This window comes from Stegodyphus dumicola, chromosome 8, assembly GCF_044657685.1.
Source record: "Stegodyphus dumicola isolate Sdum_Otavi_A_Nest chromosome 8, ASM4465768v1".
Taxonomy (NCBI): domain Eukaryota; kingdom Metazoa; phylum Arthropoda; class Arachnida; order Araneae; family Eresidae; genus Stegodyphus; species Stegodyphus dumicola.
In genome coordinates, this window is record NC_140775.1 from 77,501,977 (window position 1) to 77,520,303 (window position 18,327).

The 18,327-nt window shown below is 34.2% G+C and overlaps 1 protein-coding gene across 2 annotated transcripts in view; it reads left to right on the top strand.

The window, feature by feature from the left end:
• Positions 1 to 18,327, top strand: part of CngB (Cyclic nucleotide-gated ion channel subunit B) — a 109,152-nt gene that overhangs the window by 74,053 nt on the left and 16,772 nt on the right. For both annotated transcript variants that reach the window (XM_035351321.2, XM_035351338.2), the window contains 2 exons: positions 5,379 to 5,538; positions 14,649 to 14,746. In XM_035351321.2, the coding sequence (XP_035207212.1) occupies positions 5,379 to 5,538; positions 14,649 to 14,746 (258 nt within the window). The remainder of the gene's footprint in view (positions 1 to 5,378; positions 5,539 to 14,648; positions 14,747 to 18,327) is intronic.

The window sequence follows — 18,327 nt, forward strand, 5'->3', positions numbered from 1 at the left end:
AATGATTCTGAATCCAACGAATAATGAACTTTTCTGCTACTCGAACCTCTAGAAATGTTAGCGGCATAAGGCAGCTGGAGTTAATACCACTACGGGAAATGTTCTGAGAACATGATGCTTCTTACAGTTTCTAATAAATCTTTGGCAGTAAGCCAGAATACAAACAATTTTACAACGAGAAGAATAATGCTCGAACAAATTAGCTAATAAATCATTCGATTCAAGTATATGAGAAATAAAAATAGGATCAGATCTTTGTTCGGCTTTTACTTCAGTATCATCTTCAGATCTTAATTTATATTTAGTCCATTTTTCCTCTTCCTGACGCAACCATGGTGAACCATTCCACCACAAAGCACAATTCGGTAGGAGTTGCTGTTTAGAGAGAACATGATTCCAATGTTTAATAGGTATCACTTATATGATTTGAGATGATCTGTTTGCCACAAAAGTTTTCCACTTACGTGGATGAGCGGATAGCCAAGACAGAACTACCTTGGAATCCGTCCACGCATATATTTCAAAATTAAACCTTTTTAAAATGTTCAATAGAGATTGCATTAATCTGGTCAACAAATATGCAGCACAAAGTTCTAATCGAGGAATGGATGCTTGCTTTATAGGCGCGACTTTAGTCTTTCATACCAAAAGATTAACCTTAACCGTACCATTGCATTTTTGGCGACAGTAAATGGCTGCTGCATAGGCCTGCGAAGATGCATCACAAAATCCATGTAGTTGGATAACACTGTCCGTTGTAAGTATGACACGTCTCGGAATTTCACAATTATTGATTTGACTGAATGTCTCTTGAAATTTAAACCAATCATCTGAGATATGCTGGGGAACAACTGAATCCCAGTCGCCTTTAACTAACTATAGCTTTTGATAGAATATTTTAATCAATATAGTGCAATGATATAAGAGACCTAAAGGATCGAAAATGCGAGCAGATTCTGCCAATATGCGTCTCTTTGTTATAGGGGCGTTCATGTGCAGTGTAACTTTAAAACTGAAAGTATCAGTAGTTGAATTCCAAAAAAGTCCTAAGACTTTTCAAACTCGAATTAGGAGATATCTCGAAATCAGAATTCAATGAACAATGTTCCTTAAATTCAGTTAAGAATTCTACAGAATTTGAATTCCACTTCCTCAAATCAAAAGCACGTGCATGTAAAATTGAAGATACTTTCTTGCAGATGGATACTGCATCATCAACTGTATTTGAAGCCGATAATAAATCGTCCATATACATATCCTCTTGCAATATACGAGATACATCTGATTCCTCTTTAGAATCTAAAGCTATCTGCTTCAGACATCGAGTTGCTAAAAATGAAGCAGAGGAAAGACCATACGTAACTGTTTTCGACTTTACGTGCGCATTTTATCACTGGAATTGTATCGCCAAAGTATCAATTGATAATTCTGATCTTCAGGGGCTACCATCACCTGACGATACATCTTCTCCACATCGGCTGTGAAAACAATTTTAGGAAATCGAAAATTAATCAAAATCTCAAAAATATCTCTTTGCAATTTCGGACCTATCCCTAAAAGAAAATTCAATGATATACCGTTTTCAGATTTACAGGATGCATCAAAAACTATTCTTAATTTTCTCGTTGTGCTAGAAGGTTTAATGACAGCATGATGAGGAAGATAAAACTTTTCTGTATCCGATCTGTTAGATAAATTATCATTAATCACAGTCATATGTCCTAACTGTTCATATTCATGTATAAAACCTTTATACTGTTTCTCAAATTCCGGATTATCTTTGAATTTTCTTTTCATGGAACGCAACCTAGAAATTGCTGCCGGTTTTGAATCACCCAACTGCAAATGCGATTTATAGAATGGAAGTTTTACAACAAATCGCCCATCTGAATTAACAGAATGTGTGTTTTGAAAATGTGATTCACAAAATTGTTCCTCGGGTGTCAGAAATTCCTTCTTCCCAACATCGACAATATCCTCCATTTCCCAGAAACGCTTAAGTTCGTAATCAATATTTATATTATCTTCTAGCTTTATTAAGAGTGAATTTCCTGTTTTTTGGCCTTCCATTTTAGTTCCGACCTTCCCAGCAATCACCCAACCGAAAATTGTATTTTGAGCTACAGTCTCATTTTTCGAACCATATATTTGGCCACATCTTAAAACGGAGAAAAAATAATCAGCTCCTAAAATCAAATCAATTTCTTTGGGTTGAGCGAAATTCGGATCCGCTAACGGAATAGATTTAATGTATTCTATATGCTTTACATTAATGACTTGTTCCGGCAATGGCAAAGTCAACCTATCCAAAATGTATACGTTAATATCAATTATTTCATTACTTAACTTTGATTTAATCTTAAAATCAACAGAACCACGAGTCTTGGAAGCTGGCACTCCGCCAATTCGACGTAAAAGTAACCTTTGATTTGTTCTTTTTAATCCTAATCTTCGAACAGCTCGTTCAGAAATAAACGAACTTTCACTTCCGGCATCCAGTAATAATTTAATTTCGATAGTTTCGCCACTGGACGAAAATGCGAGTGCGAGAACCGTAGGCAAAATCGCCAAATTGCAATTTTGAGTCGTATTACTGATAACTACCTGACCTTGACCCTCGCATGATTCACTCGAAATTCTCTCTGGAATGGTTTCGTTTTCATTTGGCGCTGTTAAAAGCTGGACGTTGTTAGCTTTAATATCTTCATGCAACAAATTATTATGCGTTTTTTAATTACACAAATTACTCTTTAACTGTGAATTACAGTTCTTGATTATATGTGAATTTAAACATAAAAAACACAATCCTCGTTTATTCACAAAGTTCTTTCTAGCAGTAACATCCAAATTCTTAAATTTAACGCATTTATATAAAGCATGAAGTCCGTTACATTTCTAACATTTAGTATTACTAAATTTAGAATTCTGTAACGTTTTAGAACCAACATTACTATTTTTATGAATAAACGACTTTAGCTTCCGCTTCTTCGTTTATAATAATTTCGAGAGAAGAACACCTTAAATTTAAAAATTCAAAAAATGATTCCAGTGTAAGGAAATCATCTTCCGCTGTTTTCTGTGCCCATAACTTTCGAGTTTCTGAATCTACCTTTTGAAACAACATAAATATTAACCATGGATCCCTAGAAGTTCGTTTGTCACCAAGAGCTTTCAAACCTCTGATAACTTCATCTAAAGTATCAGCTAATTGCCGCAAATTAACATTGTCAACCTGTGAAATACATTTTTGATCCAGAAATGTTTTAAATAACGATTGTACTATTTGCTTCTTTTTATCGTACCTAGCGAGCAATTTTGCCCATGCTTCTTCTTAAGAATTATTTGATAACGGAATATGTTTAATTATAGAAGCTGGTTCATCAGCAAGTGATCCGATTGAATACTGAAATTTCTGTATATTCGATAAAGAAGTACTATGTACTGTTGCAACAAATAAATCTTTAAAATTCATCCAGTCATTAAAGTTACCCGAAAAAATAGGAATATTCAACTTAGGTAACTTAAAGTTACTAATTTTAGAATTTTCAGAAACATTTGGCACATTAGCCACATTCAATACATCTAATAAATTTTGATATTGAAGTTTCAAACTAAAATACTTCGATTCAAAATCTTCAATTTCTGACTGCTCTTCTGGTAATTGGGCATCAAATTTATCAAAATCTGAAAAAATCCTTTCCAAGCGCTCCAAATGCAAAATTATTTCATTTTTAGATAAATCGGAAGAAATAGTATGCTGAAGCCTTGTGAAGGCCGCCTTTGCCCTACCACGCAATCTAATGACAGTAGCTTGATCCATAATAAGTAATCGAAGTATTCAAGTTCAAAATGAAAATCAATACAATATATATATAAAACTTCAAGAATCAAATTCAGATGTAAATCGAAATAAAAAGCACTTATCTGTACTTGAACTGCTGACGAATTCCCAATCTCGCCCGTGCCTCCAGTAATTTGTTTACGTTCCTGTGTTAGAATGGCGCCGAAATGGATGACGCAGTTTCGACTTTAAATATACTTAATAAATTCAGTCACTCTCGGTCTATTTAAACTAAACTGAATACATTTAATAATAAAACATTCACACATAAACATTTAGTAATAATTCAACAGTACAGATAAGCTATAAAATAGGAATTACAACCGTTACAGGTCAGCTACGCATAAGCGACCGAATTCTACGAACGACAAATCTCAAAAGCGTGTTGCCAACGCAGGGCAACGAAAAGGTGGAAATTAATTCGATAGGCGTGGAAGTGAACATAAGGATTATGTTAATTTTATTAACAGTTAAATTTTGAGTTAAACTTCCTTTCCTATCGCTTCTTAATTTCAACTTACCACTTCCGGCCAGAATGTAGTTTTAGAATCACGTTTGAATGCAAACTGAGGAAGAGCGGTATTTAACCGCGAAGTTCTGCTTAGTCAGAGAGAACCAGAGATTCTGGTTAGCACGCGACCGCCTTTTTATGCCACTCTCTTTTAAGCATTACGCTCGGCCGTACTTTAGGCCCTTGATAGCTTCGCAGTCAATTAGCGTTAATGGGCCAACCCCTTTAGAATCTTGTTAGCTTCGGCTATATATTTTTAGTTAAGATTAGTTTAGTTTAGTTCTTAGTCTCTTAAGTTCAAGCCCGAGTGTCGGCTTTATTGTACAACTCCAAGACGGAGTTCTGTTACACTTGATTGGAATAATAAAGGGTTATTTTACAGTTCTATCTTGTTGTTTCCTGTCACACCAACTCAAGCGATTATTCGCTTTTCATTTCTTAAGAGTCTTCACATTCAACGGTAACTTTAAGTACACAGTACAGAATCTTTACAATATAACCACTGAAACATTTGATGTAAAATAATTTTCTTAGTTTAGATTTAAGAAACTCTTTCAGTTATGAAATGTGAATCAACGTAATTTCATTCACCTCTTTATCATATCACACAGACTTCATGCAAAGTAACCATCTTATCACATCATACCACTGAAAGTTATTTCTAAAGTAACTTTTGGTTGAAACGTTATTCTAAGAACTTATTATTGACCAACGTTTCTAATCCCTGACATTTTATGCAATAAGTGTATTTTATACATTAAACTGATTATTATAATGTTTCAAATGAAAGTTTATGACAATTCCTATGGAAATAGCAGCAAATATGTATTTATCACAGAGCCGTTAATTCTAATCAACGACTTTCTTCCATCTCCTAATTTACTTTCTGCTACACTCACTAAAAAAGTATTTTTCGAAGATTTAATGTATATCTTGCTAATTTATTATTACTATTTAATTCATCAACATTTTAATATGTAAAATTTCATTATATTTTTTAAATAGCACATTTTTTTTAAATTTTAGATTCGTGATATTGTAGCTACAGCGACTCAAAGTCGAACTCAGTACCGTCAATTGATGGATCAAACTGTGATGTATATGAGGAATCTTAATTTGCCAGATGATTTACAACGTAGAGTTAGATTGTGGCTCAACCATACGTGGGAACAGCAAAAGACGCTAAGTAAGCACGATCAAGAATTATATTTTACATTTAAATGTGCCAATAATTAATATATTACATATAATACTGAAATTTTCCTAACCTATCCGACATATTAAAGAACATTCGTGAAATCATAAAAATTCAACAGCTATTCAAAATATTCATGTAACTTTCCTAATAGAAAGCAATACAACATGAACTTTTCAGATGTTACGAAACAAGAAAATTGACAAATCTGAAACGCACTAACAAAATTTACACTCTATAATGTAACTTTCTTAAATATACATTATTTAATAAAAACGAAGAGAAAAAATAACACATTTTTATAATGAGTATATCCTACATCAGCGGTTCTCAACCTTTTGACTAACGCGTACCATCTAAACAAAAATTGAAAACCTTCAAGTACCACCACTACAAGTACTACTACCACCACCACTCTTGAACAAAACTCAGATCGCTTAAATTTACGAGTGTTAGAGAAAAAAACCAGGATGTTGAGAATCAGGATGTTGGGGTTTTTAATTTTTGAATTTAATAGTTAAAAATACTTTGCTTATCTGCGTACCACTTATTTTTCTCTTGCGTACCACCGGTTGAGAACCTCTGGCCTACATGAAATATCACAGTCTGATGTTTTAGGTTCGAACATAAGCAAAGTCAATATCAACGATCAAATAAAGACCCACCACAGCACATAGAAAAGCACTTCGAAGAAAGCAGAGCTGAAATTTAAGTGCAACAGTATTGGGAACTGGACTGCGATTGAAAACTAGATTGACAATCTGGATTGCGAGAAAGCATATGGACTATAAAAATGCATCGAAATTGGATTTTGCATAATCCGAACAAGGACTTAAGTAAGACAGAGAAACACGTATCATTGGGCTGAAAAAGTGTCGATTTCTTAAAAGGACCTACCAATCAGCACATGTATATCATTGTAGTACTTTTAGGGTACAACATTGTTGAAGTTAAAGGATAATGAAAGTTACAATAATGCAACTTTCACATAATTGGCTGCTAGGGAAGCTATACAAAGGTTCTCTAAATGATAGAACCGTCCAAAAATGATGATTTGTGCACCTGCTATAATGTAGTAATATATTTTGCATCTAAAACTACTTAAATTCTTCTTGGAATAAAGGCCTATAAATCTTGAATAGTGGTAATAGGCATTTTGTATCATTCTTTTATCACAAACTAAAACTGAAATTTGCTGTTTTACATTACCTTGGGAATATATGCGAAATAATAATGCCAAAATGTGGTGGCTATGTATACGGTTTACTGTACAATAGAAAAAAAAATAAACTTTTTAGGCATAGTTTTTTTTCAGTATTTTAGACAAACCATGCAGTTTCAGTATTTTAAGAAAACCATTGTCCTGATAAATGCTTGTTGAAAACAGTAAAAATAGCACAATTATTTTGCTTTTAAATCATCCATAACAGCATGACGTCGCCTACAGATAAGGAACAGGTATCCTTCCTAACCGTTAAGAAAGAAATTCCCGAACATCACTGCATTTCAGGAGTTCATTTAGTTTGCCTAACAGTGACAACAGAATATCGCTGCCGCCATTATCAAACTTTAGCAGCATTTATTAATATGAGATTGCCTGAAGGCATATGTCAGTTATGAAATCTGCCGTTACTGTTAAATGTCTTAGGTTCTACATTGACTGATTGTGTGGCTGACACCTTAGTGAGACGCTTCCTACGAAACTCAAACCGCTGCAGTAGTCCTCCGTACTACCTCATATTATATTATATCTTATTATTATATCGACGATATTTTGCAATTGATTTTCTTACCATTTTTAATACAGCATCTATAGGCCATTTTGAACTAAACAGTCATATATTACACAGTGTAGTACGTCTCCGTCTGCCGATACTTTTCCAGTCTCTCTGATCGAGTGTGTTTGTATTTATGCCCACTTCAGAATGTTAAAAAACTGGTCAACCAACTACCACATTATATCTCAAGATAGCATCCATGAAATATATCCGTCTAAACCAGTAACTCTCAAACGTTTTAGGATCGCGACTCCATTTTAGGACTCAGGCCATACTACGAACCCAAATTCTTAGGAATATGTATTTTATAATATGTTTGGATGACTGTTATACAGTTTTTCAGCAACCTTTCGACTCCAAACTAGGTTGCGATCCCTAGTTTGAAGACCACTGGCCTAAAGCATGCTAGGTAACCGCTTATTCCGATCCACAAATTAAACTTCATATCATGATTTCTTTCCTTTCAGCCATTGTTTTATTCTAATAAACGAAGCACATTGCACTAAGACTGCAATTCCTTTTTTGTTCGTGCGCATTTACACCTTTCGATATTCATCCTCTTAAATAATTCATTTCAGCAATATTTTAAAATCCAAAGACATATTTGAGAAAAACAAAAATCTTTTCGCCCGAAATGAATTGTGTTACATTTATTTATTATTCAAAAAGTATTGATAGTCACAGCTTTTAAATACATTATTTTCGAGGTTTAAAGATACACACATTTATATTGTTATGAATTTTGTGTATATATAAATAAATTTAGTGAAATTATATTTTAGTGTGGTATATTTTGTATAATATAATACAAAATCTGAAGAGGCGAAGGATAGGGAAGTCTATTTGACACTGGGTAAATGGCTAAATCGAGACATCTAAATCTTAGCCAAGCTAGTGATGGTTTTGGCGACACATTTTCGCCGCCAAACTTGTCAACCATATGGTGACATTTTGTTCCGGTTCAGTTTATATGTAATTGGTATTGTGATTGAATCAATATAATTAATCTATTATGTGTAACTGTAACGTATCCGACCTTCATATGCCTTCCAGTAATTTGGAAAAGTGAAAAGTAACAGAGATTTCTCGGTGGCCGGGGCAAAACTATATATGACCAGAGAGAGCATCAATTTCGCATTTTGTAATTCAAAGCTGAATTAGAGTATTGAAATATCTTCATGTTAGTTTCGCTCTTTAGATGCTCTTTGCATTGCGTTAGTGTAACGTTCTTAGTAATTTCAAGTTAAAGTACTGATTGTGCTCTGTGATAATTATATGATCTTTACGGCTATTTTTTTGAAAAGTTCCAGATCTGTAAAGTGTTCCTTTCCGTGAAATAAATTTTATCAATCTATCATCAGTTCTGTGGGCATTCAACCCATTACAAATACGTACGCACGCAACAATTTCCGGTGTCGGAAATGAGATTGAATGCCAGTGAGAAGAACGATGGAGAACCAATTAAGAGAGCTGGTCTATTAAAAAAAAAGAGATAAAAGCGGACCAAAAATTTGAAAGAGGACGTACTCCGTTAAAGAAGATTTGGAAGCTATTAAAGGTGAAATGAAAGCAGATTAAGAGGAAATGGAAAGAGGAATTGCTTCCATAACAGAAAGCAAATTCGAGGCTATAGAAGCCAGAATAGACACGGTTAAAGATAAAGTTGCAGAAATTCAAGAAAGGGATTTGCTATCGAACAACAAATCGATGAAAGAGTTTCTGCTATCCAACAACAAATCGAAGCAAGAGTTTCTTCTGCCGAAGAACAAACTGATGACAGAGTTTCTGCTGCTGTCGCCAAGAAAGTTAACTATTTGAAAAATCCATTGTGACAGCTGGTCACAATTCTAACGCCTTTAAATTCGAATATATTTCATCGCGACCCCCTCTAAAGCTATCCTCATACGCTATCCTCCTGGAAAATGTACAAGACGCAAATGGCAAACCGAAATGGATGGGATTCCGAAGCTAAAGCCTGCCATATCGTCGCTTCTTTAAAAGCAGATGCAGCGGATATCCTTCTAACTCTTCCCTAAAATCAGAGGTTAGATTTCCAAGCTGTATCCGGCGAGTTGGAGCTGCGTTTTGGCGAGAAGTGCTTAAAAGACTGTATCATGCTTCAGTTAAAACCTCGTTAACAGAAGCCTACGGAAACACTTCAAGAAAGGCTGTCTCATCATCTTTTTGAACTCAGAAACTTTTCGCCATCAGAAAAAAGGAAATCCCATTTCTGCAGTACTTCTCTTCGATGGCACCAAGGTTCCTGAGAAACAGAAAACCCAACAAACGGCGGATATCAATGATATAAAAAGCGCTTTAGTGTACACCATAAAATTCGAGGCAGCCCAGCCAGCAGTTCCTAATGACCGTCACCCAGTCAAAACTGCTCATGTCCAGGAGCCAGTGGATCGACTAACTGCTCGCCTTTAATCAAGCACGTCAGTGCCTTGACGCGGAACAGAACTGGCGAAAAACGACCCTAAAATGTTGGATCTGAAGTGATGAAGGCCACGTACGAAGGATCTTCAGAACACTCCAAGGCACAGAAAATAAGACCGCTTCCCAGCAAGGACGCAGAAAACAAATTAGTAGACATCGCGGGGAGCTCAGTTTGCCAGATATTGAGAAGCCCCATTTTAAAGCATTTAAGATTTCTATACTGAGTGACGGCTGTAGTAGACCTTTCATCAAGGGACATATCAATAGATTCCTTGAAATATGATCATCAGTACTGAAGACAATATTATCATCCGGAAAGCTCAACAGCTGGAATCTAAACTCGGCCTGACGCGGCCCTGCGTTACCTCTAGATTGTGTCCAGTGATAAAATTGAATCGGAAAATTAAACGTTAACATCACGTTTGGAAGTGCCGCCTATCATCATACGGCATAGGTGGCAGATATTACAAACCCTTGCTTACTCGAATTAGACTTTCTACTAAAATATAATTTTCCTTGGAATAACTAATTGCATTCTGCTTCTGAGAATATAAACCTATTCGGAATAACGATGAAGGACTTAAATCCGTCCACCAAATCATAGCTTAGGATGATATCACAGTACCAGCAAGAACAGAAATTTTAATATCTGGATCCATAGCCGAAAATAGAAATTTCCGGTGTATAATGAGATATCTCAAGAACTGTAACACCCCGCCAAGAGTACCCGCCAGTAGTCTCGGCACACATCGACTTTCTAGAACCGGCATCCCGGTGAGAGTTGCTAACATCAGTGATAAAGTGAAAATCATTAGGAAAGGCAAAGTAGTTGCAGCATGTACACCAGTGACCTGTATGAAACGCCACAATAGTCCGCCAATATCTGTGGCTTCGGAGAGCCTAATATCGGATTTATTGCAGAATGCACAACTAACCGATGAAGAAAAGAGTGCTGCCGAACGTGTCATAGAAAATGTCGAAGGTGTATTCTCCAGCTCATCTTCTGACATATCTCGGACCAGTTCAACACAGGATTGATACAGGAGATCAAGCAACATCCAAGGCGTCTACCGACTGCTAAACAGGAAAAGGCAGAAAAACTTCTAAAGGACATGCAAGAAAACGATGTTATTGAGCTTTCAGGCAAGTCCTTGGGCCTGTCCCACGTCCTGGTCAGAAAAAAAGACAGTTCAACTAGATTTTGCATTGACTGTCGCTGGTTAGACGATGTTACGAAGAAAGACACCTACCTATTCCTAAAACTGGCGACATTGTAGACACACTTTCTGGAAGTAAGTGGTTTATGATACTTGATTTAACCCATTCACGGCCTTACCCCTCCGAACGAAATGCTTTGAAAATGACCATGTTGTTAGTTTACAAATCCTTCCAAAAATATCCCTTTTCTTTTCTGAAACCGCTCTAAGATGGACCAACCTAGGGCAGTATGTGTGCTTTGCCTTAGTGTGATGGATAAGTCATAAAATGACCTCCCCGTTAATGAATGGCAAGAACTCATGGAGGTAGGAAGTTTATTTTTACCTTAGATGCAAAAGATACTTGTTGTGTTAGCTTCATTTCTCTTATCTCTTTCCTAGGTACTTGTAGACTTCTTTCATTAACATTTGACGTTTTTGACGAATTTTCCGAAATCTTTTTAGCATTTTAGCTTCCATGCTTGTAATAAATTTTCGATTATTCGACGTATTTTATTGAATAATATTTTAAGAAAGAATAATTATTTTTTATTGCACAAAATTTTTTACTCTATTTCATTTATTTTTATTTATCTATTTGTTTATTGTTAGTCCAGTTTATTTTTCGGGAAATTAAATTTTAATCTCTTTTTTACTTACCCAGTTTTCTTGACATTATAAGTCCAAATATATTTGCAAAAAAGTACAGTATTTTTCAGGAATTTTAGGAAAAGTTGGTGTACATATTTAGATTTAGCGTTGAATTTTTTTCACAAGTTATTCGTTAACAGTCGAACTCATTTTCGTAAGCACTTGATCTTTTCAGCATGGAATCGACAAACAATAATCTTTCTAATGAACGTTTTTCGGGATTTTAAAGCAATTTCTAGAATTTTGGCGCTTTTATAAAACTATTTTGGTAAGTTTAGCTACTATGTAGTTTCCAGTAATATCGAATTTTAAATCAAAATCTATTCCTTCCTTGGTTTGAAAGATCGCATATCTAATTCAAACGGAAATTTAAAGGAATTTGATGCAACCTTACCACAGACTAGAAAGAGTTCTTTCTCTGTGTTCAAAAGCAGGATTTCTCACTTTTCCGCATTTTATAGATTAAATGTATAAAACAGAACATAGGAAAATCCCTTTTGATACGGTTTCAGTTAAAATTAATTGTAAAATATTTTTTGTAAACTTTCAAAATATTTTTGCTCGTAATTTAAAAATCGTGGGACTCCCACTTACAAAATATATTATATTCTTCAGCTTTGCAACTACTTGTATATATTCCTCAGCTTTGAAACTACATTCCAGTATTTCAGAAAACAATTGAAATTATAGTACTGAAATGACATACAATATAATAAAATACTAGTCAATTTAAATAAATTACTGTTTGTTAATTTTCATTTAAAATTTGCCGTTATTATAGCAGCCCCACAGTTTCATTTAATCATGGGATCATAGTATACGAATTCTATTAGAACTTGAACATAATTTCAAGGACTAATAGAAAAGTGATAATATGGAAAGTCTATGAATTAAATGCTAGTAGTTAAGCATTTGTAATTAAATAATTAAATAAAAATAAATATTGAATACCAGCCCCTTGTTTTATTTCTAGTCATATAATAAAGAATAAGCAAGAATACTATTACATCTAAAAATTATTTTTTAAAGTATTTAACTAAAACCATATAACTTAAACTATTTTACTAATTTTATATGAAACATTTATTTATAAAATGTTTTAATAATTCATCTTTAGAAATGAAAATAAAAAACCAAAATTACATAAAATGTTTTAACTAATGCGATTTGAATGAATTTTTCAATTCTATTTTGAGTGACATATCTTAGGATATAAATTATTATTTGTTTGCTTTATGTCATTTATTAATGTTTTAGTATTGGATTGATTCCCTTAGCTGTAAATACGGCTTCCTGTCCGCTGTACTGCGTGAGACGTGCCCTCCTTGGAAAGAGGGACACTGTTACGAATTTTGTATATATGTAAAAACTTTTATTGAAATTATATGTAAAACTGTAGTATATTTTGTGAAATGTAACATGAAAACCTGAAGAGGCGAAGCTTTGCAGGAAAAATAAGAATACGAAGGCAAGTCTATTTAACATTGAGTAAAATGGCTATCTCGCTAAACTCGCGAGATATCGCCAAGCTGGCGCTTTTTAATGACTAATTTTTTCGCCAAATTTGGCGTTGGCGACCATTTGGCAACATTTTAGTCCTGTCCATGAATAACGGTAATTGGTATCGTGATTGAATAAATGTAAGTAATCTATTTATTGTAATCGTGTCCGGCCCTCATATGCTTTCAAGTAATTTCGAGAAATGGAAAGTACAAGAGATTTCTCGGCCGCCGGGAGAAAGTAAAGACCGGAGAGAGAGCATCAGTTTCAGAGTTTCATGTTTGCTTTTATAATGTGCGTTTAGTGAAAGATTCGTTTTCAAATTTTTTAATCATCCCGGCTACGACTTCGCACATTCTCTCACCCCAGATGTGATGCAAACAAAAATGTATCTGAACTTGTATGCAACAAATTTTTCTTCCTACTTAAATTGTATTAATCTCATATGCGTTTTTTAGAAAACGCATTTATGGTTATTTATGGAGTATTGAATTAGTTTGCATTAAATATTGACTGTGTGTTATCCTTGATTGGCTGATCACCACACGTGATCTGAACTTTAAGGTTTCAGGAAGCACCTGTCTCTTATCTAATGTATTACTGTCTTTCAGATTCTGGATTTTCTATACCATCTTCACGAATTTTCATTTTCACCAGCATCTCAGTAACTGTATATAACAATTATTCTTCTATTTCTTACTTACCATGTGTGTTGTACGAATAACATTCTTATGTCTTAACCACCAATGCTATCACCCCAAATGTGAGACCGATAAATTCATCTGGACTTGCGTATATTTTTCGGCTTGCAACTTTCTTTTATTGTTTTAATGTGACGTATTGTGTGTTCCAAAATGCAGATGTGATTGTTATGACCTTAAGGACCTCCCTTACAAAGTATTACTTACTGGAGTCATCTCACGTAATCGAAATTTTAAGAATTCAAGTGACTGCTGATCTATTTTCATTAATCTGGACTTGTGCATAATTTCTTGCCTTTGCAACTTACTTTTATTACTTTATTATGCCGAATTACGTACTTCAAACTTCATTTTGTTTATTACTAGTTTCATCATTCCTGATTGCCTGAACATCTCACGTGATCAGAAATTTAAGAATTCATAAGACTCCTGATCTATTCTCATTAACCTGGACTTCTACATAATTTTCTGCTTTGCTACTGCTTTGCGTAATTACGCAAGCATCAAAGTTTCGGAGTTGCTAGTCCACAGCTGAATTCGGAGTATTGAGATATCCATGAAAGCTTCGCCTTTTAGATGCGCTTTGCATTCCATTGTCTTTAACGTTTAGTAGTTTCTAGTGGAAAGTTCCATAACTGTAGTGTCTCTTTTGGTAAAATAAGTATTATCAAGCCATCATCAGTTCTGTGTGCATTCAATCCATTATGAGCCCTTACGCATGCAACAATATTGTTGTTATATTTTCAAAACTTTTTATGCATTATTTCTAAGTTAAGTACACATTTTATTAATAAAAATTCAAAACCTAATTGAATTTTCATTCTTTAATCTTTTAGATGAAAGTGGAATTTTAGATTCGTTACCCAGGAAAATGAAAACCGACGTTGCCATTAATGTCCATTATAATACATTAGTCAAAGTGCAGCTATTTAAGGTAGGTAATAATGATTTGATTATCATACTGTGCTTAAACTTAAATGACTCAATTCGTAGAAGTTTTTGGCCTATTAAAAATGCATATTATTTAAGGACTAAAGTCACATTTTTCTCAGTCATATTTTCAGTTTTCGATAAATGAAATAAATTTTTAAATGTCTTACTAACGCTTTAAATCGAATGACCGCTTCGGTAGGCATGTGTTAATCAAATATATGTATTATTTCCATACAGTTTAAAATTTAACATTTTATTTTGAAATCTCAATAAATTTATTATGCGTCAAGTCAAATAGAGGTTTCCGTAAGGAAGAATTCATTTTTTTTTCTGTCAGCTGTGCTGTTCAACAGTGAAATTGTTCCAGCTTGAAGAACTGCGGATGTAGGAGTAGTCTGGAGCACGTAATTATGAATACATAAGGATTTACCTTAAATTTTATTTTCAACCACGTACACTGTTTACAAAATAAGATAATGTAGTACGATGTAAATACCTCAGTAAGGGGTTGCACCGTCACGAATGACAAACAGTGTGGCATTGTGTCATAACAGTCTGCAAATATGGTCTTGAGGAACTGAGATTAAACATTGTTGATTTATTTCCGTAATTAATCAAGAATTTCATTCGATTACAGACATGACGAAGTGTGATTCCGTAAAGTTTGTAAGGCTTTTCGATGCAAGAAACAATAAAAATTGGCCGTACCCTTGCTGAAATTCCTTTTCCGGATCTTCCGATTGTCAGGCAGACGTGGTATGAGCAGTTGGGGAGGAAGAAGATCCGTTCATCCAAATTCAGGTGGGAACTAATTACCACCCTTCCACTTTTAATCGAGTGCCACCTGTGGAGTCATTTAAATTTTGTGAGACATAAAACATGAGAAATTAACTGTACTCTAGACTTGAAATCGATATTTTCGCTGAACATTTCTAAAAAAATGCTTTTACGAATGCGTATTTGTAAAAAGTTGTAAAAGCATATTTTTAGTCGAAAGGCCTTTTAACGTCATGAAGAATGAAAAACTAACTATACCCTCAGCGTGTAATCGATATTTTCGCTGAATATTTCCAAACAGACACAACAAATGTGAAATGTCTACAAAACTTCGCTCCATCTGCGAAAGCGTATTGCGATCCTTGCTTCCTGCATCATAATTCACGAATACGTGATGTCATCGACTCCAAATTAATGTCATTGACATAATCCGATGCTAAAGACATTATTGGAGACATATAGATCTCCGAGTGGATATATGCACCGTATAATAGCATGTTCGTAGCAACTCTCCTAAGTAAGACAATGTCAGAGTGTAATAGTACATTTTATTTTAATACTGTCATTTACTTTAGCACTGCCATTTCCAGAGAAACAAATTGCTTCATCATCTTATTTTAACACACAATAAGCACGAGCTTCCTTAAAAATTAAGCTTTAACTGTTGAGTTAAATGTTGAATCTGATTTGTGTTTGCAGAAGACTTAAAAAATTAATTGTGAGTCTGATTTCTATTTGTAGAAAAATCTGTAAATCCAGAAGATTTTTTACTCGGTCCTTGTAATACACAAAATATGCATTTCAAGAAAACAGAAAAAAAATGTTTATAAGTTCAAAGTTGTCTTTTAAGTATAAAACCATATATTTAATAAGTACTTTTCTGTTATCGGGACTGGATTCAGAAATGTATGTACGTATGAATAAATGAATGTATGTATATATGCGTGTATACACACACACGCATTCATACATTCACACATCTTCTTTATATATATAAGTAGCTAAAGTGTGTGTCTCCAATAGTTTATTGTTGCCACTCGGAAAAAGCAGCGCGAAAATTAACGTTTCCGAAGTTTTTAAATAATATCTCGGCCAATTAAAGTTGTACGAAGATGAGAACGGTATCGATGGATTCGGAGAATTTTTTGGAATCAGAGGATATGCGTCTCGAATTTCATTTTGGCGCCGTTCCGTAGATATTTGAGAAAAAAGAATTTGGCACGTAGCCAAATCCCTCTAATAGGGAAAACCGAAGAAAGAAAGTGGAGAATGTAGGGAAAACGTAGGAGAAAATTAGTTTTTAATTAATATCTCGGCTAACTAAAGTTCCAAGAATACACGAATGGTCAAAATGCCGTGCCACGGACCTGCGGAATCCAACGGTGTGCTTCGCTAAGCCCGGGAGCCAGCCGTTTCGGAGATCTCCTCAATTGGTGAATTTATTTTAATGGTTGGTTTTGCACTTGATTTACTTATGCTATCTGAATTTAATGATATTGTTCGTAAATTAAATCTTTTATATGTTTGCACTTTTTTTAATTATTTTAACCTTAAATTTGCTTTTTTACGTATATACATGTTTGTTAATATATATATATATATGCGTCTTAAGTGTCTGTTTGTCGCCGATAGTTTATTGGTTGCTTGCGTAACTGTACTAGCCAATGGGGTGAAGTTGCCACGGCACAGGGTTGCCGTTTCAATTGAGAAGTAGACATTTTCCTGTAAACCTTGCCTTTGCTATGACCATCCATAAGTCAGCATTTTTTTACCTGAGCCTGCATTTGAACACGGTCAACTTTACACGGTTTTTACCTGTTCAAGAGTTCGTGAAAGAACGGACGTAAAATTAAAAATAATGGATGGTCCTCTGCAAGGCGAGCTTAAAAATGATGGAAAGATCTACACAAGAAATGTTGTGTACAAAGAGATCTTTGACATGTGAATTAACATTTCATTATTTAAATCACCTTTATTTATTGAGCTAGCGGTAACTCCTAAGAAATGTACCGCCAGTGTTTTCCTTCATTGCACTCTGCTTTAAGCAATTAAGCAAGTAGAAGGGGGAAACCCTGTGGGGCAGTAAGCAAAGGGACGTCCTCGCCGCCAGACCTGGGTAATTCAGTTTGAATTTGCAGACACCTTCGCAAAAATCATTTTAATTACAATTTATAATATCTAGAACAGCAGTCATTTCGTATGACCGCCGGGCTTTCTAGTAGTTGTATACATCAACATACAACATACATACATTTTTTAATCCTGTCCCGCTAACAGAAAATACCAATTAATATTTATTTCAAGAAATAAACTGTTTTAAATATATATTTTATATCACAGCTGCTAACATAATATAACTTTACATAGCAAGTAAATGCAATAAATAAGGTCTATAAAGGTATATGATGCTATTAAATGTATGATATATAATGCAAGCTATTAAAATTTCAAAATTTGGGGGTTTCTGCCATCTTTTCGGGTTTTCCCTGAGGCATCGGTTAAAAATTAAATTAGAATCATTCGAGGTTGATTTTTTTCCCTTTAATGTCATTTAATGGCATGTTATAAATTATTAGAGTATAACGTTATTCAGTTTATAATTTTGTTACATTCAGTATGCGGAAAACTTTTAGACAAGTAGTTTATAAGCTCCAAAATGCTAAAAAGGAGTCAATATTCACATGCAGTTAAAATCATAATAAAATAGTCGTATAAAGTAGTCGTATAAAAAATTCATTGAATTACAAATACCGTCTCTTTTGATTCATGCAAATAATGTTACTAATAATGTTACTAATTATACAA